Here is a 23,984-nt window from a genome sequence, read left to right as displayed (position 1 = left end):
TAAAAAGGAGAGCATGTTTTCATAATTGAATGTTATTTTCTTTTTAAAAAAAATTTTTTTAATGTTTATTTCTGAGACAGAGAGAGACAGAGCATGAGTGGGGGAGGGGCAGAGAGAGAGGGGGACACAGAATCTGAAGCAGGCTCCAGGCTCTGAGCTATCAGCACAGAGCCCGACGCGGGGCTGGAACTCACAGACGGAGATCATGACCTGAGCCGAAGCCAGACGCTCAACCGACTGAGCCACCCAGGTGCCCCGAATATGCTATTTTCTTTATGATGCATCAAATTTCTGTAGTTGTGTGCCATGAAGTTCTTCAATTTCTCACTCCACTTACACATTCTAATTTTTGTCATTTTTGCTGCAATCATTAACCTACTTTTTTCTGAAAAAAATTTTTTTTTGTTTACCAAATATATATATTAAATCCTCTAAAATGTTAAAGTAATAAAATCCCATTTTAAAATGTATTTTATTTTTTATGTTTGAAAGAGAGAGAGTGGGAGTGAGGGAGAGGCAGAGAGAGAGGGGCAGAGGATTTGAAGCAAGATCTGTGCTGAGAGCAGAGGGCCTGATGCAGGGCTCAAACTCACAAACCATGAGATCACAACCTGAGACAAAGTCAGACACTTAACCAACTGGACCACCCAAGCACCCCACCCCAGGAATATTTTTAAAACAGTATCAAAGCAGGACATTCATCAAGTGAAAAGTGAAGGATTGTACACAGAGAAAAGAGGGAAAGAGCTTGGAAGATATAAGGAACTTGGACCATAAGGAGTGATGGGAGAGTGGTATGGGACAAGGTAGGAGAGGCAAGCATGGACCAGATCATGAATGCCTTACAGGACAGGTTAAGAAATTTGATTTCATTCTAAGTGCTAATGAAAGTCACTGAAGGACTTTCAAGACAGGACAAACATAATTCAAATTACATTTTAAAAAGATCAAATTGGCTGCTATATGGTGACTGGACTGGAAGAGAGCAAGAATACTAACAAGGTTAAAACTACTACAGCATGAGAAGTTGAGTTGGGTCAACACCCTGCTGGGTAGCAATGTCAAGTGTTCCACTTTTTCAAGGAAGCAATATGGAAATATCTAATCTATAATACACTTTACTCTTTGACTCAGCAATCCCACTGCTAGGAATTAAGCCCATAGAAATAAAACTATCAGTATATATTTAATGCACATTTACTATTTAAGGCAACATTGTAGTGGCAAAAAAAGGGGAAAGATTTAATGTATATACACACACATGAAAATGATAAGACAAGAAAAAAATTAACAAAGATTAGGCTTTTTTTTTTTTTTTTAATTTTTTTAAATGTTTATTTATTTTTGAGACAGAGAGAGACAGAGCATGAACGGGGGAGGGTCAGAGACAGGGAGACACAGACTCTGAAACAGGCTCCAGGCTCTGAGCTGTTAGCACAGAGCCCGACGCGGGGCTCGAACTCACAGACCGCGAGATCATGACCTGAGCCGAAGTCGGACGCTTAACCGACTGAGCCACCCAGGCGCCCCCAAAGATTAGGCTTTTTAAAAGGAAACAAATACTGCATTAAAAATCATGTACGTGACTTGGGGCACCTGGTGGCTCATTTGGTTAAGAGACTGGTTCTTGATTTTGGCTCAGGTCATGATATCACGGTCTGTGAGTCTGAATGCCACACTGGGCTCTGTGCTGCTGGTGCACAGCCTGCTTGGGATTCTCTATCTCCCCCTCTTTCTGCCATCCTGTACCCTCTCTCATAACTACATGACTCTCTCTACATCACTGTATTTACATATTTATGAACATTATGTGCATATGTCTAAAGAACTCATATAAAAGGCAAATGAAAGAGGAAATCCATTGGTCAGCCATAGGTATACAGAAAATGAAGACTCCTAAAGAGGAATACCGGCAGCATCGCCTGCCTGAATCCATGGGATGAGTCTTGCTTCTTTTAACTACCTCCCTTACTCATCTTTCATATTATAATTTGATTTGCCTCTCAGAGTAAATAACAGGAGAAAATGTCCTGATTTGTTGACATGCATAGTTTGCTGGGTAATTTTTATATACATAATAAATTGGTTTATGCATTAATTTCTTTGAAAAATTGGGTTAGCAAGAAACACTCTCTTAGATCTTTATTTTCTTTTAGTATACCAACAAGATAGTTTTTTGAGACTACAAGACTTTTGACTCAGACCCCCTGGAAAGAAGTAACATCAACTTATGGGAGATCTGACTGGTAGGTGATTAAGTTTTGTCAAAATACAAGCCCTGTGTGTTCAAGGTGACAGCAAGTTTGTTAAAACATTCTTTGGAAGTGTGAAAAAGTTAAAATAAGGGTTTGGAACAATATAGCATCATAGATTAATTAGAAAGTAACATTTTGGCTTCTCAAAAATTAGAATTTAAATGTTGTTTACTGTTTCTATTTTTAAAAAATGTTTATTAAACAATTTTTTTTAAGATTTATTTTGAGAGATAGAAAGAAAGAGAGAGACAGAGACAGAGAGAGAGAGAAGGGGCAGAGAAAGGGAGAGAGACAATCCCAAGCAGGCTCTGCACTGCCAGTGTGGAGACTGATGTGGGGCTTGAACTCATGAACTGTGAGATCATGAACTGAGCTGAAATCAAGAGTTGGATGCTTAACTGATAGGCCACCCAGGTGCCCCTAAATGTTCATTTATTTTTGAGAGCACACATGCTCATGCAAGTGGGAGAGGGGCAGAGGATCTGAAGCGGGCTCTGTGGTGACAAGAGAGAGCTTGACGCGAGCTTGAACCCGTGAACCATGAGATCATGACCTGAGCGGAAGTTGGACATTTAACCAACTGAGCCACCCAGGCAACCCTATCTTTTTCCATTATAAAGTATAATTGACATATAACATCAATTTGTATCTTACACGGAATCTGACGTTGGGGCGCCTGGGTGATTCACTGCTTAAGTGTTCAACTTCAGCTCAGGTCATGATCTCACAGTTCGTGAGTTCGAGCTCTGTGTCGGGTTCTGCGCTGGCATCTCAGAGCCTGCTTCCGATTCTGTCTCCCTCTCTCTCTCTGCCCTTCTCCACTTGTGCCCTCTCTCCTTCTCTCAAAAATAAATAAATAAACTTAAAAATAAATATTTATTCCTATACCACCTCTTAATACACATGGTAAGTATGTTTAAATGGATGTCTGTGGCAATATGCACTTTTGCATGTAAGTCTCAAGACTGTTTAATTCTAACAAGAACCCCACAATACTTAAGTCTGTTGGCTTCTGAATTCCAAGAGTTCTGACAGTGAGAGGCTCCCTGTTATCTGAATCTACTGAAAAACTGAAGTTCTGATAATAAATAGGAAGAGGTTGAATAGTGACTGATCTAAAAATGCATCCTCATCTATTCAGCTTGAGTGGGATAGTTCAGTTATTGTGGAATAACTGTACAGCCCTATATTTTATGTACCTGAGAGGGATTCCTAAAACATTTGAAGAATACTCTGTGTGTGTGTGTGTGTGTGATGTGTGTATGGTGGGCAATAAAAAGTAAATGTGTCAAGAATATGTTTCTGTGGGAAAAGAAACAATAGTATTTCCATGCCATTCCTACTGAGGTAAGTTATCAATTTCATTCTACAGTTTAAATGGAAGCCCAGAGAAGTCAAGCAATCTGCCTAAGTAAACACACAGCTAGTGAGTGGCAGAGCCAGGTCTGATTTTCCTACCAATGTTTCTCTCCTGCTACAACTGTTAAGAAAATTAGGTGCCCTGGGGCGCCTGGGTGGCTCAGTCGGTTGAGCGTCCGACTTCAGCCCAGGGCATGATCTCACAGTCTGTGAGTTCGAGCCCCGCGTTGGGCTCTGTGCTGATGGCTCAGAGCCTGGAGCCTGCTTCCGATTCTGTGTCTCCGTCTCTCTCTGCCCCTTCCCTGCTCATGCTCTGTTTTTCTCTGTCTCCAAAATAAATAAAAACATTAAGAAAAAAAAAAAAAAGAAAATTAGGTGCCCTAATTATAAGGTCAACAATGAAGAATGCAGCTGTTAATAATGTACACACTCATCACAGGAGCCAACAAACTCTTGAAAGTAAGATCTCAAAAACTCTCAATTCCTAGTCTTTCAAGTTTTGAGAGCAGAAGTGTGGGAGAAAGATACTGTTATGGGTGACCACATAAACTCTTGAAATGAGCGGATATAGGAAGACTCATTTTCTGGAGAGTGAAGCACAATAAATATAGCCAAGAGGTGGTATATAAAATGTAGAATATGTAGTATATATTAACTTGTCCAGTGTGGGTTTCTTAACCTCTACCATGAAACTGTAATAAGAATCTCTGGGAGAAATCCACTTGTTAAATTTTAAAATTTACCTTATTCTTTACCGGATCAATATTCTTTACAGGAGTGACAGAAATAATTCTCACAGGGTTCTCTTCATTTTCACTAACTCCAGTTTCTACTGCCTCTGAACTCTGTTCCCTGTTGAAGAAAAATAAACCAAAGCTTCTTTATTTCACCACTTGGACAGAAGGTTTACCCTCCCACTACAGCAATAAGGAAACAGAAGCTCAGTCAAGTGAAGCAACATTAGCAAAATTCAAATCTTCTGTGGTTACAGACTATTATACAGGTCTATTATATGGTGTTATTGGTGCCATTTAACCTTACTAATGAAAGACACAAATGGCTGCCTAAAACCACCCGAAAGAAAGATTAGTTATCAAGAAATGAAATAACAAAACTATTCTAAGACTTTCTCTCGTGTGTGGGAAACCCTAAAACAAAACAAAAATACAGTTATAGATGAGTGTATAGTATAGTTGTTTCCAATCTTTTTTTTTTTTCTTCTTCTTTTTAAGGTTTTATTTTTAAGTAATCTCTACACCCACTGTGGAGCTGAAACTTACAAACCCGAAATCAAGGGTCAGTCAGGTGCCCCTCTGGTCTGTGTTCTTAATGCTCTGCAAGGGAAGGAGGCTGGAAGAACAGGCCAGAGGGGAGGTATCTGGAGACCCACCATTTCTGTAAACCACAGATGTTCCATGTTAATTTACTTTACATTTTGGGGTTCTCCTGCTAAAAATGTGTTTAAAACAATACCAACTGAGTTTATACTTAAAATTTCAGGAGTAAGAATCAAATCTTTAAAAGCTTCAATTTCTAGTGTTTTTAAGAGTAGAGTCTGGTGGAAATTCTTATGTAGTAGCTAACATGGTAAAAATGTGACATGTTAGGGGCGCCTGGGTGGCGCAGTCGGTTAAGCGTCCGACTTCAGCCAGGTCACGATCTCGCGGTCCGTGAGTTCGAGCCCCGCGTTGGGCTCTGGGATGATGGCTCAGAGCCTGGAGCCTGCTTCCGATTCTGTGTCTCCCTCTCTCTCTGCCCCTCCCCTGTTCATGCTCTGTCTCTCTCTGTCCCAAAAATAAATAAACGTTGAAAAAAAAAAAAATTAAAAAAAAAAATGTGACATGTTAAAATAAGCATGGAATATTCTTAGTCCTTAGAAATGTCATAACAATGTTATCTTATTAATTGCTATATTAATAAGCTATATTAATGTTGAATTAAATGCTATATTAATTTGAATTAAAAGTTAAAAAGCATAAAAATTCAATTTATTTAACGGTTATATATTCATAGTTTTCCTGTGTTTTCTTATATAAATATTTCCATATACATTAGTAATAATATATTAGAAATTCTTACATTTGTTCCATTTAACTTTTTTACACTTAGAATGTTACATGGTTTCACAAGGTAATAATACACTGAATTTCCATCATTAATTATACTGAAACTCAGTGCCATTATTTTATACCCAAATGTTTCTTAAAGTCCATTTTTGTGATATAGTGCTTTAGGTAAAAATTAAAAGATCAACCAAGTATCAGAGCCTGGAGCCTGCTTTGGATTCTGTGTCTTCCTCTCTCTCTGCCCCTCCCCCACTCATGCTCTGTCTCTCAAAAAATATATAAACGTTAAAAAAAAAAAAAAAAAACTTTTAAAAGATGAACCAAAGATGTTAGTGAGTGATACTAACACAAACAACTGGAGAAAAAAACTTGCCTTGATCGGTTTCCGGTTGAAGGGTTCAGCTCTGAATTTACATTAATGTTGCTTCCAGTCTCAGCTCCGGTGCTTCTAACATATGGTTTTCTTCCTGTTGCTGATAAAGGCTTGTTTACTGCACCTAGTACTCCAGCAGGTTTTGGCTAAAAGTTACACATATGCATGTTATTTTATACCTTACTATAAAGAATTCATATAAATTTAGGCACATGTAAAAGAAACTGTTTAGCTTAAGCCACGGAATTGTTGTTACTTTGGAAAGTTAAACCCTAAATTTATTAGAAATGATAATTTTGCAAAATTGGGTTTGTCTGAATACAAGTCACAAGCATTACTTCTACTTAAAAATAACCAGGCAATTAATTATTCCTTATTGCTCAATCAAAATGAAAAGTGCCCCTGAAACAATGCGAAGTACATAATAAATAAGACATAATAAAATATCTTACGAATAAACAATTAAACGTATATAGTAGTAGTTTAGGCACTGTTTTTCTCAAAAGTTAAATTTCTCTTGCTCTTTTATGTTAGGTGTCATGCTACTTTTATAGAATATTAGTTGTCTAACTCATTAATACTTTAAAATTATTTCTTTCAATCTTACATATCTAAATTTATTATGACACTTTTCAAGAAAATCTGCTTTGTGGATTCTAAGTAACTTGAAGCCTACTAGTACTGATGAGAACACATGGCCGTAATTCAAAAGGGTCATTTATGGCAGAAGAAAGCCTGAGAGTACAAATGCCTTAGATGCTATAATTCACAATATGATCCCTAAGAATCAGGAACATAAAAATCCATGGGATATTTAAAGGTTATTTCTAAGAATAGCAGAAGTAATATACCCATGCAATAAAGATTTCCAAATTATCTACTACATAATACCTTTCCTGTTAACAGAAGCACTCTGGTCTCTTCTGAAATATAACTCTTGTCATTACAGAAGTCCTATCAAAAAAAAAAGAAAAAAATCAAAGTGAGTATGTCTATTTTTACCATCCAAATAAGACTTCTCAGGCATTGTGCCTTACAATAACAATTACATTTGGGCTAGCATATATATATATCAGTTGTTCAAATAAAGCATATTAAATTAACTACATCATTAAGTCTAGCTTTAACTCAATGGCACATTAAGAACTAGCAAATATCAGAACTCAATTACTTAAATCATATTTTAAATAAAACACACTATTTTTTTTTTTTTTTTCATACAGTCCAGGGCAAACAAGGCTCCAGTTTATTAACTGAACTACTTTCTCTACTCTATTATAAAATTGACTTCTTTTGGGATTGGGATCCCAAAACATCCAAAATGGTACAGAGCATATTTTAGGCACTTAATATTCACTAAAATCACTCCACCCTGGATCTCAAGAAAGTTACCCTCGTTGAAAAAAATCTGCCACTTGAATTAAAACTATTGTGTTTCTTGGGGCGCCTGGGTGGCTCAGTCGGTTAAGCATCTGACTTCGGCTTAGGTCATGATCTCATGGTCCATGAGTTCGAGCCCCGCGTTGGGCTCTGTGCTGACAGCTCAGAGCCTGGAACCTGCTTCAGATTCTGTGTCTCCCTCTCTCTCTGACTCTCCCCCATTCATGATCTGTCTCGCTCTGTCTCAAAAATAAATAAAACATTAAAAAAAAATTAAAAAAAAAAAACTATTGTGTTTCTTAGAACCATAAGACTGTCCAAATCACATAGGTATATATACTGTCAAAATATCATTCAGTGAATTGTCCACCTAATGTGGACACTGATGGACTCCTGAAAGTTTTATCTACACAGAACTTAAGAATCCTTTGATGCTTCTGTTAAATATCCTGGGAACAGTGCACAAATAAACCACAATGATGTCACATAAGTAAAATGATTTACTATGACCAAGAAGTTCATTATTTAAAACATTTTTTTTTCAAGTTTATTTATTTATTTTGAGAGAGAGTGAACATGAACTGGAGAGGGGTAGAGAGAGAGGAAGAGAGAATCAGAAGCAGGCTCTGTGTACTTCAGCACAGAACCCAATGTGCGGCTAGATCTCACAAACCATGAGATCATGACTTGAGCTGAAATTAAGAGTCTGCCACTCAACTGACTGAGACACTCAGGTGCCTTGAAGTCTATTAATTTGTTAAGTAATATCACTTAAAAATTATTTTTTCTTTTCTAAGTTTACCTTCATACTAGTGTCACAGGAAAGAAGAGATGGCTTAAACGTGCCTATAATTTTTTTTTTTTTTAACCTTTATTTATTTTTGAGACCGAGAGAGACAGAGCATGAACGGGGGAGGGTCAGAGAGAGGGAGACACAGAATCTGAAACAGGCTCCAGGCTCTGAGCGGTCAGCACAGAGCCCGACGCAGGGCTCGAACTCACGGACCGCGAGATCGTGACCTGAGCCAAAGTCGGCCGCTTCACCGACTGAGCCACCCAGGCGCCCCTTAACTGTGCCTATAAAGAAGTCACAATTTTGGCATGTGTTCCAGGCAAAGTTATTATCTTTTTTTCTTTCCTCCCTTCATTTTTTTTTCCCCCACAAAGGCTTTTATGCAGCTACAAGAATCGTTACAAAGCCTAGGCACCAAAGTTCATTCACTTTATTTATTCATGAAGATATACTATAGCCTCACTAGGCTCATGATCTTAATATGCCTAGTCTTCTAGTGTTTGAATTTATACCAGATTAAAAGCAACATATTAGAAAAGGAAATGAGAGGGGCGCCTGGGTGGCTCAGTTGGTTGAGCGTCCGACTTCAGCTCAGGTCATGATCTCGCAGTCTGTGAGTTCGAGCCCCACATCCAGCTCCGTGCTGACAGCCTGGAGCCTGCTTCTGATTCTGTGTCTCCCTCTCTCTCTGCCCCTCCCCTGCTCACACTCTGTCTCTCTATCAAAAAATGAGTAAACATTAAAAAAAAATAAAAAAAATAAAAAAAAAGAAAAGGAAATGAGAAAAGCTGTTCACTGAAACCAGAAAAAACTAGTTCTTTTTAAGAAGGCTAAAAACACTAAGTTTCAGATATCAAAACAAAAACAACTAAAGTTAGGTATAGTGACAAACAGCAATTTAATTCTTTTTATTTTTTATTTTGTTTAAAGTTTATTTATTTTGAGAGAGAGAGAGAGATGGGGGTGGGGAGTGGGGATGGGAGGGGGAGAAGCAGAGAGAGAGAATCCCAAGCAGACCCCGCCCCACCAACCGTGAGATCATGACCTGAGCCAAATCAGATATTCAACTGACTGAGCCACCCAGGAGTCCCTTTATGTTTTTTATTAAAAAAAAAAAAAAAGTTGGCTTGATCTCATGAAACAGGAAATCATGACCTGAGCCAAAACCAAGACTTGGATGCTTAACCAGCTGAGCCACCCAGGTGCCCCATCTCTCTTTCTCTTTTTTTTTAATAAAGTAGGCTTCATGCCCAACGTGGGGCTTAAACCCATGACCCTGAGATCCAGAGTCCCCTGAGAACCATAGTTGAAGGCTCTACTGAATGAGCCAGCCAGGTGCCACACAATTTAATCCTTGTTCATGGGATAGTTATTGTATGAAGATTGTATCTGGGTACTATTGTTATCACGATAGCCTTAGGTCAACAATAAAGTAAATTTAAATTCAAGAGCTCACATACGATTATTTTTTGAAATTTTATTTCATTATATCTTTAAATGTTTATTTTAGAGAGAGAGAGAGAGCGAGGGAGAGGGAGGGGCAGAGATAGAGGGGGACAGAAGATCTGAAGCTGGCCCTGCACTGACGGCAGAAAGCTTGATGCGGGGTTCGAACTCACAAACTGTGAGATCATGATCTGAGCTTAACCAACTGAGCCACCCAGGCACCCCTTATATATGACTCTTTATAAAGACCAGTAAATTCAATTAGAGGGCAATAACTTTGCAATCTTTATTATTCCTAACAAAAACCAGGCACAGTAAATGCTGAATACTAAATCATTAAAGAAAATCTGTTTAAAATTTTTGGCAAAGTATGGCATTCAAAGTAGGAAGCTCCATTTCCTGGTATGTTCTTCTGTAAAATACTCTTAGGAACGGTATTACCCTGAATATTCTGAAGCATATCTTCAGGTTTGAAAATGCATAAACAATTTTTAAATGTCGTATTTTTTCCAATTAAAAATTCTTAGGCTTCTGGGAGCACCTGGCTGGCTCAGTCGGTAGAGCGTGCAACTCTTAATCTCAGGGTTCTGAGTTCAAGCCCCACAATGAGCATGGAGACTACTTAATTAAAAAAAAAAAAAAAAGATTCTGTTTTTTAAACAAAGTACAGGAAAGTTAAAACTTCAAAATACTTCCTCAAAGAAGGAGGTAAATAGATAGAAGAGTTAAAAAAAAAAGTTTTTAAATTCTGATTCAGAAAAACAAAGAGCTTTAGTTAGCTGGAAAATTTACTTACATGGAAAACTTAATTTGTTGATAGCAGAATAAATATACTGTGTATTAGTTATTACTACTATTTATTGAATGTTTACTATGTGACAAACTCTTAAAAACCTAGATGTAATATTAATAATATGTATTATCACCTGCATTTTAGACAGAAATTGAGGTTTAGAAGAGTTAACTTGTCTAAAGTCCCTCAAGTTAGAAGCAGTTGATTAGAATACAGGTTTATCATTTGCCAAGGCCAATTCCATTAATGCTAACATTTTATTTCATATACAGATGTATATAGATTTATAATGTCTCAAACATTTGGTTTATTCCTTATCTGATAAAATAGTTTTAATAAAGTGAGATTAAAATAATTTAAGATCTGAAAATTCCTCTTACATACTAGAAATATCCAGAAGGAATAGCTCACATAAGAATACTACCACTAAGCTTGATTTGCATTCTCCTACTCTGTAAGGTGAGAATGATACTTGTTCATTGGCTTTGGATGACAATCCCCCATTCCTTGATACAACTACAAAGAGGTATTTTTTATACTCTATACTCAAGACAATCCAGTATATGCCACTAGAGTTGATGGTAACTGAAATTTAAATCAGTTTAGTGTGGGGGTGCCTCAGTTAGTTAAGCATCTGACTTTGGCTCAGGTCATGATCCCACAGTTTTTGGGTTTGAGCCCCGTGTTGGGTTCTGTGCTGACAGCTCAGAGCCTGGAGCCTGCTTCAGATTCTGTTTCCCTCCTCTCTCTCTCAAAGATAAACAAACATTAAAAAAAAAAAAAATCAGTTTAGTGTGGTAGAACAATGAGGAGAAAAAAATTACCTTTTCAGGTTGTGTAAAAAATTTCATTGGGAGGACTGGATCCTTTGGTGAGTCTGCATTGCACAAAGCACTTTTACTATTTATAACACACAGAGCCACATCACACACTGTATAAAGTTTCTAGGGAGGAAAAAAGAAACATCATATGTAACTTTTAGTAGTACAAAATAACCACAAGCACCAATTCTAGCCAATGTACAAAATGAAGCAAAAGAGGGATCTGTGGGTATTGTTTATTCCTTCAACATTTTACATTTGTGTCTGGCACTTCTTATGTAGCCTCCTGGTAAACAAACAAAAAAACCTTTACCTTAATTAACATGAAGTCCAAGTATGCATTAAAAACAAACAAACCTCCTGAAACCATTATTATACTATATGTTAACTAACTTGGACTTAAATTAAAACAAAAAAACCCAAATAAACCAAACCAAACCAAAGGAAAAGGAATATCTACTTGTGTGTAACTTACTAAAAGGTTCATAAGATAGCAGAGTAGTAAGTTTTATTTTTATTCCCCTACTCTGTAGAAGTTTTAATGTCCTTCTTCAGGGTAATAAACATTCCTCAAATAATAGAAGTCAACTGTAACAAAATACAATAAAACTGACCATAAATATATATTTTTATAAACATTCTGTAATCTAACATATATTATGTAATAAGAAAAAAAAATGGGACAAGGACCATCATATTTTTTCCTATAGTGATCTAAATACCCACTAGCCTAACACATATCTTACTTCATTTGTCTTGGATTCATCTGGAGACTGGGCATCTTTTGTTAACTTGATGTTCTCTGCCATCTTCTTCATAAAGGCATGGCTATTGTTTTCATTCTTTGTCATTAAAACTTCAAGCATGAACCATAGGCACCTAAATGATAAACATTTGCCTATTACAAGAGACTAAACGTAGGTGTTTTGTTTAATGGACTAAATATCTTATTGGGAAGGTCTGTTGTCTGAAAATAACAAAATAAACATAAAATATAAATAAACTAAACCATAAAACAAAACATTAAAAATGAAAACATAGCTTAAAATGAGAAAGTTTGACAGCTTCCTGAGGCATGTAAAGATTCATTCTACAGGTATTTGATAATCATTTAGAGGACTTCACATGTGTCATTGCCCAGCAATGATGAGGAAAGCAGGGGACAGCAAAGTCTTCCCATTTTGACTGTTTACAAACTATGTAGGTCTAGGATTTGCATGTAATTCTGCTGTGACATGGCTGTGAACTGCATGTGCTATGAGGCTGATATGCACACTAACCAGGCATTCAGCTAAGCAGTCACATCTCAAACTATTTTTGCTGTTTTCCACTTGTTACTGTATATTCATTTAATACACAAAATATCTGAAGGGAACACCCAAATTTCTCAGTAAAAGTGAATCTCAAATCAGGATGAACATTAGAATCACTGGGAACCTAAATCGACATCTAGGCTAAGTTCTGTTTGCAGTAAGTTCCTAGGATGATTCTCAAGCAGCCAATGGACTTATTGCTTTACTGCATCAACAGGGGAGAAAACATATGATGATAATATATGCATACTTCTTTGCTTATATTCTATGTAAATGTTTTAAGAGACTACTTACAAGGGGAAAATTTAGCGCTAGGTTAATGAGTTCACTTTTAGTAGTCCTGTTTTAAAAGAACTGTTAAACTGAGTCCTTTAAGGCTAAAATAAAAGGACACTAGACAGTAACTTAAAGCTGTAAGAAGAAATAAAGAACACTAGTAAACACAACCACATAAGTAAATATAAAAGCCAGCATTACTGAACTTTCAATTTGTAACTTTTTTTATAGGATTTTATTTATTAAAAATTTTTTTTAATGTTTATTTTTGAGACAGAGAGAGAGAGAGAAAGAGGAAGAGACAGAGAGAGTGTGAGCAGGGGAGGAGCTGAGAGAGAGAGACACACAGAATTCTAAGCAGGCTCCAGGCTCTGAGCTGTCAGCACAGAGCCTGACATGGGGCTCAAACCCACAAACCGTGAGATCATGACCTGAGCTGAAGTCAGATGCTTAACCGATGAGCCTCCCAGGCACCCCTTTACATAAGACTTTAAAAGTATCAATGTATGACAGGAAGCCATCAAAATCCTCGAGGAGAAAGCAGGCAAAAACCTCTTTGATCTTGGCCGCAGCAACTTCTTACTCAACACATCTCCGGAGGCAAGGGAAACAAAAGCAAAAATGAACTACTGGGACCTCATCAAAATAAAAAAGCTTCTGCACAGTGAAGGAAACAATCAGCAAAACTAAAAAGCAACCTACAGAATGGGAGAAGATATTTGCAAACAACATATCAGATAAAGTGTTAGCATCCAATATCTATAAAGAACTTCTCAAACTCAACACCCAAAAAACAAATAATCCAGTGAAGAAATGGGCAAAAGACATGAATAGATACTTCCAAAGAAGACATCTAGATGGCCAACTGGCACATGAAAAAATGCTAAACATCACTCATCATCAGGGAAATACAAATCAAAACCACAATGAGATACCACCTTACACCTGTCAGAATGGCTAACATTAACAACTCAGGCAACAATAGATGTTGGCGAGGATGTGGAGAAAGAAGATCTCTTTTGCATTGTTGGTGGGAATGTAAGCTGGTGCAGCCACTCGGGAAAACAGTACGGAGGTTCCTCAAAAAACTAACAATAGAACTAGTCTACGACCCAGCAATTGTACTACTAGGCATTTACCCAAGGGATACAGGTGTGCTGGTTTGAAGGGACACATGAACCCCCATGTTTACAGCAGTACTATCAACAACAGCCAAAGTGTGGAAAGAGCCCAAATGTCCATCGATGGATGAATGGATAAAGAAGATGTGGTATATATACACAATGGAGTACTACTCGGCAATCAAAAAAGAATGAAATCTTGCCATTTGCAACTATGTGGATGTAACTGGAGGGTATTATGCTAAGTGAAATTAGAGAAAGACAAAAATCATATGACTTCACTCATGTAAGGACTTTAAGAGACAAAACAGATGAACATAAGGGAAGGGAAACAAAAATAATATAAAAACAGAGAAGGGGACAAAACAGAAGAGACTCATAAATATGGAGAACAAACAGAGGGTTACTGGAGGGTTTGTGGGAGGGGGAATGAGCTAAATGGGTAAGGGGCACTACGGAATCTACTCCTGAAATCATTGTTGCACTACATGCTAACTAATTTGGATGTAAATTTTAAAAAATAAAAAAAATAAAATTTAAAAAAAAGAGAAAAGGAAATGAAACAAACAAGAAAAAAAAAGACTTTATAGGCATTAAATGCACAGAGTAACAATTACATCTATGTAAATGGAAATAATGTAAAAAGACAGAATTTCTATGAATAACAATTATTAAAGGTAGAGGGATAGAGATTATAGGAGCACAGGGTTTGTATACTATTGAAACTAAGTTGCTGTTATTCAAACTAGGTTGTTACAAATATTATTTGGAATCTCTAAGAAAATAACTAAAAATTCACACAAAAAAGGGAGTAAGAAAGGTTCACTACAAAAAACAACTAAATACAAAAAAGAGAAGCAGTAGTAAAGGAAGTTAAGTAACAACATATATAACACAGAGAAAAACAGCTATATGGCAGAAATAACGCTTTCTTTATTGGTCATTATGTCAAATGAAAACAGATTAAAACTCCCAATTAAAAGGCAGAGATAAGCAGAATGGGAAAAAAAAATCTACCTACATCTATCTATGAGAGATTCACTTTAAACATTCTTTAAATTTTTTTTTTTTTTTTTTTGGAGAGAGAGAGAGAAGGCATGTGTGTGAGCAGGAGAGGGGCAGAGAGGGAGAGAATCTCAAGCAGGCTATATGCTGTTCAGCGGAGAGCCCAATGCAGGGCTTGACCCCATGAACCATGAGATCATGACCTGAGCCAAAATCAAAGCTGGACTCAACTGAAAGTTGGAGCATCTGAAAGTAAAAGAATAAAAAAATTTTTTTTCTTTCATGCAAATAGTAACAAAATGAGGGCTAGTAGCTATTTTATTATCAAACAAAATAGATTTAAAGTAAAAAAAAAGATTATAAGGGGCACCTAGGTGGCTCAGGTCATGATCTCACAGTTCGTGAGTTTGAGCCCTGCATCGAGCTCACTGCTGTCAGTGCAGAGCCCGCTTTGGATCATCTGTCCCCTTCTCTTTCTGCCCCTCCCTTGCTTGAGTGCTCTCTCTCTCAAAAATAAACATTAAAAAAAATTAAAAAAAGATTATAAATAAATAAAGATTATAAGACAGCCAACTACAATGATAAAAGGTTCAATCCAGCAGAAGGTAAGATTATCATAAAACACATACAAACCTAACAGAGCCTCCAAATTTTATGAAGCTAAATCTGACAGAATTGAAGAGAGAAACAGATTAATTCTGCAGTAATAAACAGAGATTTCAACGTCTTATTTTCAATAATGGACAGAAAAGACCGAATAAGAAACAGAGAACTTGGTCTGGTTCAAGATGGTGACATAGTAAGACCCTGAACTCACCTCCTTTCAGGAATATATTGTATCTACAGCTACATATGGAACCAATTTCCTCTTTAAAAACTTAAAAGGCTGACTGAGTGATGACTACACATTAGGCAAACAAGAAATAAAAACATATCAAAGTGGGGAGGAGAGACTGGGATACAATCTCGCCATAAACCCCACCCCTGTTGCTGTGACCCATAATTGTGAGGGAACGGAGCTTCTCTCTGAAGAGTGAAATGTTAAAACCCCACACTGGGCACCCAACTTCTAAGACATGAACTTGAGAGAGGAGTCCCCAAAATATTCTACAGATACTGGGACCCACAAGTCTGCAGCAATCTGAGAAATGCCTCTTAAAGGGTTCATATGCTGGAATGGACCCACTCCAGGGCCCAACTCACAGGCAGCTCAGAGTAAAGAAAGCTAACCTGCTTATAACCTCAACTTGAGGGGCAGGCATCTAATGTAACTTACATATCTAGGAGGCTGCTGGAACACTCTCCAGGGACGGAGACTGGTGACTGCCATCTTTGCATTCTCCCTTTGCTGTGCTCTAGAGGACCAGTAGCTTCCAGAAGGGAACCTTTACATTTGTCTTGTGCCTTCTGTGGGTGCTGCCCACGGGAACATTTCTAGAACACCTGGCTCTGGAAGAACAGAGGGGCTTGTGTTTCTGGTCACAGGGGAATGTAATAATCACCCAGAAAGAAGTTCATAACCTTTGCTGGCGCCCCAATTTTTGTGACTGCTGCCAAGGGACAGCTCTACATCAACTAACTCTGGTGGCCAGTGGGGCTTCTATTCATGAGTCCCAAAGGACGGTAGCCAATGTGCTACCAGCTATCACCCTACAGGGCACAGCAAGAGGCCACTGACCCAGGAGCTGGGTCTTTCTGAGAAGTAAGCCTATAAGCTAATCATCATAACTGTGGCCTAAGGGTCAGGCTTCTAAACAAAGCAATCATCTAGAGGCTGACTGAAATCCTTTCCAGAGACCTCAGAGGGCAGGCACTATCTTCAGACTCACCCTCCACCAGTGTTTCCTGGAAGAGAGCTTGGAGTCTGGTGCCTTATGTTTGGGGGACAACCCTTAATCACCCGGCTCTGTTGGCTGGAACGGCTTGCATTCTTGGGTCCCAACGGACTGTGGTAATCGGAGGGACTGCCTTTGGCAGGCTACCACCCTCAGGACACTGCATAGGCAGCAGACTGAGGTATACTCTAAGTTTTTCTGTGAAGAGGCCACTTTGCCTGTACTGGAGCTTTGGACTAGGGGCAGGACTCAGGTCTGGCCTACATTTAGTGGCCTATGGTGCTTCCAAAGGAACTCAGGCTATCAATGCCACCCTGGTGCTCTCAGTCCTTCTCCAGTTTGTCGGTATCTCCCAGAAAGGTGCTCATAGACTCGTTTAGAACCCGACTTTTTGCCACCTAGGGGACATACCTCAGGATTGCTTGGCTCTGGTGGTGAGGTTTATGCTTGTGGCTCCTCAGGACTGGATATATCTGCATGCATTCATTCAATTTTATTTAACTTTATTTAATTATGTATGTTTGTATGTATGTATGTATGTATGTATGTATGTATGTATGTATGTAGGCAGGCTTCACACTCAGTGCAGAGCCCAATACAGGGCCTGAACTCATGACCCTGAGATCAAGATCTGAGCTGAGATCAAGAGTCAAATGCTTAACTGACTGAGCCACCCAGGTGGCTCTGTATCTGCATACTTTTAAATAAAAGCAGCTGCCTAAAGGTCTGGCTTCCAGTCAGTATGAATCTAGGTACAGAGATCCTCCATTATGGGACACTGACAGATCTTGGCACATCCTTAACTATTGGGAGCTATTAAAGATATAACAGGTTGCTTGGACAAGCACAAAGTTTTGAGAGATGATCAAGAAATGGGGTAGAGCTGAATGAAAAGGTTCAACTCCTCCATAAGGTCATTCCTTCAAAACTGGAAGAGATGTTGTTTCATATACTATACAGAAACCAATACAGAGGGTCAAGCAAAATGAAGAAATTCAGGAATATGTTCCAAATGAAAGAGTAAGATAAAACCTCATAAAAAAAGCCTTATCCAAAGGAAGAGAAGTAAACTGATGGAGTTCAAAGTAATGGTCATAAAATGCTCACCAAACTGGGGAGCAGCATGGATGAACAGTAAGAACTTTAACAGGGATGAAATTATAACAAAGTACTAAACAGAAACCAGAGCTGAAGAATACAATTAAAGAATTGAAAAATACAATACAGGGGTTCAACAGCAGACTAGATATGAAACAGAAAATATGGATCAATCTAAAGATAAGGAGGAGGAATGCACCCCATCAGAAGAGCAAAAAGAAAAATAAATGGAAAAAAAAAGTGAAAACAGCTTAAGGAAATTAAAGGATTCAAACGGACTAATATTTGCCTTGCAGACCTTCCAGAAGAAAAGGAAAGAAAGGCAGAAACCTTTTCTGAAGAAATATGACTGAAAACTTCCTGAATGTAGGGAAGGAAACAGACACCAGATCCAGGATGCCTAGAGTTCTAAAATATTTGAACCCAGAGGCCTACACCAAGACACATTACAATCAAAATGTCAAGGGGCGCCTGGGTGGCTCAGTTGAGTAAGCATCTGGCTCTTGATTTCAGCTCAGGTCATGATCCCCAGGTCATGGAATGGAGCTCCGCACTAGGCTCTGCACTGAGTGTGGAGCCTGCTTAGGATATTCTCTCATTCTCTCCCCCCCCCCCCCACCCCTTTCCTCTCCCTGGCTCACGTGGTCTCTAAAAAAAATTTTTTTTTTTTAATTAAAAAGTTTTGGGGCACCTGGGTGGCTTAATTGGTTAAATGTCTGACTCTTGATTTTGGCTCAGGTCATGATCTCATGGTCTTGAGATCAAGCCCTGCACTGGGCTCTACACCAGGCGTGGAGCCTGAGATTCTCTCTCTCTCCCTCCCTCTTCTCCTCCCCCACTCACATGCACTCATGCTTTCTTTCTCTTAAAAAACCAAAACAATAAAACAGAGTCTCCTGGGTGACTCAGTTGGTTCAGCATCTGACTCTTGGTTTAGGCTCAGGTTATGATCTCACAGTTTGGGAGTTGTAACACCACATTGGGCTGACAGTGCAGAGCCTATTTGACATTCTCTCTCTGCCTCTCCTGAGCATATGCACTCTCTCTCAAAATAAATAAACTTAAAAAAACAAAACAATAAAGTGTCAAAAGTTAAAGAAGAGAATATTATGAGCAACAAAAGAAAAAAAATGTTACATATAAGGGAACCCCCCTATAAGACTATCAATAAATTTTTCAACACAAACTTTCCAGGCAAGGAGGAAGTGGTGTGACATATTCAAAGAGCTGAAAGAAAACAACTTCCAACCAAGAATACTCTACCTGCCAAGATTATCTTTTGGAATGGAAGGAGAGAGAAACAGTTTTCCAGAAAAGTAAAAGCTAAAAGGAGTTCATCACCACTAAACCGGTAGTGAAAGAAATGTTAAAGGGATTTCTATAAGTAGAAAAGAACCCTAATTAGTAATAAGAACACATGTGAAATAATATCACTGGAAAGGTAAATAAATAATAGAGGTCAGGTAGTAGACTAATTACTTATAAAGCTAGTATGAAGGTTAAAAGACGAAAGTAGTAAAAATAAATGACTCAATAATTAGTTAAAAGATATATAAGATAAAAAGATGCAAAATGTGACATCAAAACATAAAATGTAAGGAGGAGTTAAAACGTTGAGATTTAGAATGGAATCAAGTAAGTTGTTATCAACTTAAAACAGACTGTTGTTAAGTTTTTATATGTAAGCATCATGGTAACTACAAAATAAAAACCTATAGTAAATACACAAAAGATAAAGGGGAAGGAATATAAGCATACCACTAAAGAAAGTCATCAAACCACAAAGAAAGTAAGTGAAAGAAAGGAACAGAAGGAAACTACAAAAACAATTAACAAAATGGCAATAAGCACATACTTATCAATAATTACCTTGAATGTAAATGGATTAAATTCTCCAATCAAAAAACACAGAATGGCTAAACGGATAAAAAAACAAGACTCATCTATATGCTGCCTACAAGAAACACATCCGGTGAAAGTGAAGAGATGGAAAAAGATATTACATGTAAATAGAAACCAAAATAAAGCTTTAGTAGCTACAATTGTTATCAGACAAAATACACTTTATTTTTTTCAGTAGGCTTCACATCCAGCACGGAGCCTAACATGGGGCTTCAACTCATGACTCTGAGATCAAGACCTGAGGTGAGATCAAGAGTTCGACATTTAACCCAATGAGCCCCCTAGACAAAATACACTTTAAAACAAAGACTGTAATAAGACACAAAAAAGGGTGTTACAAAATGAGAAAGGGGCCTTTGTAAATATTTATGTACCCAACACAGAAAGACCTAAATATATAAAGCAAATATTAGCAGACCTAAAAAGAGAAACAGAAATAAAATAGTATTTATATAATTATTACAATTCATAATATATAGGGACTCTAATACCCCAATTATATCAATGAATAGATCATCCAGGCAGAAAAACCAGTAAGACGACATCAGTCTTAAACGACATGTTAGACCAGATGGTCTTAACAGATATTTACAGAACATTCCATATAAAAGCAACAAATACACATTTTTCTTAAGTGCACATGGAACATTTTCCAAGTTAGATCATATGTTAGGCCACAAAGCAAGTCTTTTTTTTTTTTTTTTAAATGTTTATTTTTCAGAGAGAGGGAGAGAGACAGTGAGTGGGGTGGAACGGAGAGACAGGGAGACAGAGGATCTGAATTGGGCTCTGTGCTGACAGCAGTGAGCCCGATGCAGGGCTCAAACTCACCAACTGTGAGATCATGACCTGAGCCGAAGCCGAACGCTCAACTACCTAAGCTATCTATGCACCCTGACACAAATAAGTCTTAATGAGTTTAAGACTGAAATGGTATCAAGCATCTTTTCTGATTACAATGACACGGAACCACAAAGTTACACTAAGAAAACTGAAAAATTCACAAATATGTACAGATTCAACAACATGCTATTGAATAACCAATGAGTCAAAGAAGAAATCAAAAGAAAAATAAAAGATATACCTTGAGACCAACAAAATGGAAACATACCAAAATTTCTGGGATGAAGCAAAAGCAGTTCTAACAGGGAAGTTCATAGCACTAAACGCCTACCTCAAGAAACATAAAAAGTCACAAACTAATTTTACACCTCAAAGAACCAGGAGAAAAAAGAACAAATGAAGCCCAAAGTTAGAAGTAAAGAAAATAACAAAAATTAGAGCAGAAATAAACGAAATAGAGAAAATGACAAGAAAAAAAACTGATGAGACTAGAGCTGGTTCTGTGAAAAGATAAACAAAATTAGGGCACCTGGGTGGCTCAGTCAACTGAGCATCTGACTTTGGCTCAGGTCATGATCTCACAGTTTGTGGGTTTGAGCTCTGCGTTGGGCTCTGTACTGATGACCGTTTGGAGCCTGGAGCCTGCTTCAGATTTTGTGTCTCCCTTTTTCTGCCCCTCCCACGCTCTCTTTCTCTCTCTCTCAAAAATAACTAAAACATTTAAAAAAAAAAAAAAAAAAAAAGGTAAACAAAATTGACAAACCTTTAGCTAGACCGACCAAGAAAAAACAAAAAAGAGGACTCAGAAATGAAAGGAGATTTATGACTGATACCACAGAGATACAAAGGATCATAAGAGAATGCTATGAAAAATTAGATGCTAACAAACTAGACAACCTAGAAGAAATGGATAAATTCCTAGCAATATACAACTTACCAAGACTCAATCATGAAGAAACAAAACGTGAAAGACCAATTACTAGAAAGGAAATTGAATTAGTAACTGAAAACCTTCCAACAAGCAAAAGTCTAAGACCACAGAGCTTCACTGGTGAATTGTACCACACATTCAAAGAAGAATTAATATCAATCCTTTTCAAATTTGTCCAAAAAAGAGGAGGACTCTCTTCCAAAATCAGTTTACAAGGCCAGCAATTATCCTGATACCAAAACCAGACAAGGATGCCACAAGAAAGGAAGCTACAGGCCAATATTCCTGATAAGCATAGATGCAAAAACCCTCAATAAAATATTAGCAAACTGAATTCAACAATACATTAAAAGGATCATACACCATGACTGAGTGGGATTTATTCCAGGGATGCAAGGATGGTTCAACATCCAAAAGTGAATCAATGTGGTATATCACATTAACAAAATGAAGAATACAAATCATGATCATCTCTAATTGATGCAGAAAAAGTTCTTAACAAAATTCAACATATATTTATGATAAAAACTCTCAACAAAGTGATTATAGAAAGAACATACTTCAACATAATAAAGACCACATATAACTTCATTCTCAATGGTGAAAAGCTGAAAGCTTTTCTTCTAAGATCAGGAACAAGACAAAGATGTCTTTACCACTTTTATTTACAAAGTATTTGGAAGTCCTAGCCAGAACAATTAGGCAAGAAAAAGAAATAAAAGGCATCCAACTGGAAAAGAAGTAAAACTGTCATTAGCTGCAGATAAGATGATATTATACATAAAAAACCCTAAAGACTCCATCAAAAAACTGTTAGAACAAATTAAAGTTGCAGAAAACAAAATCAATACACAAAAATCTGCTGCATTTTTACACTAATAAATTTAGAAAAATAAATTAAGAAAACATTCCCATTTATAATTGCATCAAAAAGAGTAACAACCAGGAGTATAGTTAGCCAATAAGGTGAAAGATTTTTTTTTTAATATGCCAACCACTGTTTATTTTACACATACTATCTCCTTCAATCAATCCTCACAACTTATTATAATTTTACAAATATGAACATTAAAGCATAGACAAATTAAGTGATATGAAGTAAGTTCACACAACTGGTACAATGGTAGAATTTGCGCACAAATCTATTTGGTGACACAATCCAAGCTCAAATCATTATATAATACTGCATTTCTTAAATTTTTTTAATATTTATTTTTGATAGAGACAGAGCATGAGCAAAGGAGGGGCAGAGAGAGAGGGAGACAGAGAATCTGAAGCAGGCTCCAGGCTCTGAGCTGTCAGCACAGAACCTGATGCGGGGCTCGAACTCACAGACTGCGAGATCATGACCTGAGCCGAAGTCGGATGCTTAACCGACTGAGCCACCCAGGGGCCCCTATAATACTGCATTTCTTTAATACAGCAACTGAAGAGTCTCAAAAATATAAGGATGAATTAACACAATTCCAGTTAGAATACATAAAATTCTCCCAACTAATCCCACACAATGTAAAACATCAGGACATTTTCTCACTCTTTTTCTTAGGGATAAGGAGGTGGTTAGGGATCATTTTCAAAGTAAAATAATAGTAATACCAGGTTGCCTAGGTGGCTTAGTCAGTTAAGGGTCAGACTTCAGCTCAGGTCATGACTTCGTGGTTTGTGAGTTCGAGCCCTGGGTCAGGCTCTGTGCTGACAACTCAGAGCCTGGAGCCTGCTTCGGATCCTGTGTCTCCCTTTCTATGCCACTCCCCCACTTGTGCGCGCTCTCTCTCTCACTCTCTCAAAAATGAATAAACGTTAAAAAAAAAATAATAGTAATGCCAAGGAACTGAAACTTCTAATGTTAATGTTAAATATATTGTAACTAAAATATGGCAAATGAAAAACTTAAATTGTCTTTTGTAACTAAAATAAATCTTTCTGATTCAATTAATTCTTAAGAGTCCATAAAGAGATAAACACTCCTGTTACTCAAGACTGACTGATTCCCAAAACAGTATAATGGTTATTGATAGACTGAATTTAATCCTATGTATTTTAAAGTATGGCTACATATCATTTTGGTAAAGAAGAGAATAAAAAAGTATTATAAAGGGAATAAAAAAGTAATTTTGATAGATTATATGACCCTCCCTCAATTTCTCATGTTATAAAGCTATCTTTTCTTTCTTTAAAAAAAATTTTTTTTAATGTTTTTATTTATTTTTGAAGGAGAGAGAGAGAGAGAGAGACCGAACATGAGTGGGGGAGGGACAGAGAGAGAGGAAGACATAGAATTCGAAGCAGGCTCCAGGCTCTAAGCTGTCAGCACAGAGCCCGATGCGGGGCTCGAACTCACGAACTGTGAGATCATGACCTGAGCCGCAGTCGG

The 23,984-nt window shown here is 37.5% G+C and overlaps 1 protein-coding gene across 3 annotated transcripts in view; it reads right to left on the bottom strand.

The window, feature by feature from the left end:
* Positions 1–23,984, bottom strand: part of PDS5A (PDS5 cohesin associated factor A) — a 138,003-nt gene that overhangs the window by 9,677 nt on the left and 104,342 nt on the right. For all 3 annotated transcript variants that reach the window (XM_023253188.2, XM_045056453.1, XM_045056452.1), the window contains exons 27-31: positions 12,033–12,165; positions 11,290–11,409; positions 6,945–7,007; positions 6,054–6,199; positions 4,358–4,466 (exon numbers count right to left, since the gene is read on the bottom strand). In XM_023253188.2, the coding sequence (XP_023108956.1) occupies positions 4,358–4,466; positions 6,054–6,199; positions 6,945–7,007; positions 11,290–11,409; positions 12,033–12,165 (571 nt within the window). The remainder of the gene's footprint in view (positions 1–4,357; positions 4,467–6,053; positions 6,200–6,944; positions 7,008–11,289; positions 11,410–12,032; positions 12,166–23,984) is intronic.

Source organism: Felis catus, chromosome B1 (assembly GCF_018350175.1).
Source record: "Felis catus isolate Fca126 chromosome B1, F.catus_Fca126_mat1.0, whole genome shotgun sequence".
Taxonomy (NCBI): Eukaryota; Metazoa; Chordata; class Mammalia; order Carnivora; family Felidae; genus Felis; species Felis catus.
This window is presented reverse-complemented; position numbering and strand designations above follow the sequence as displayed.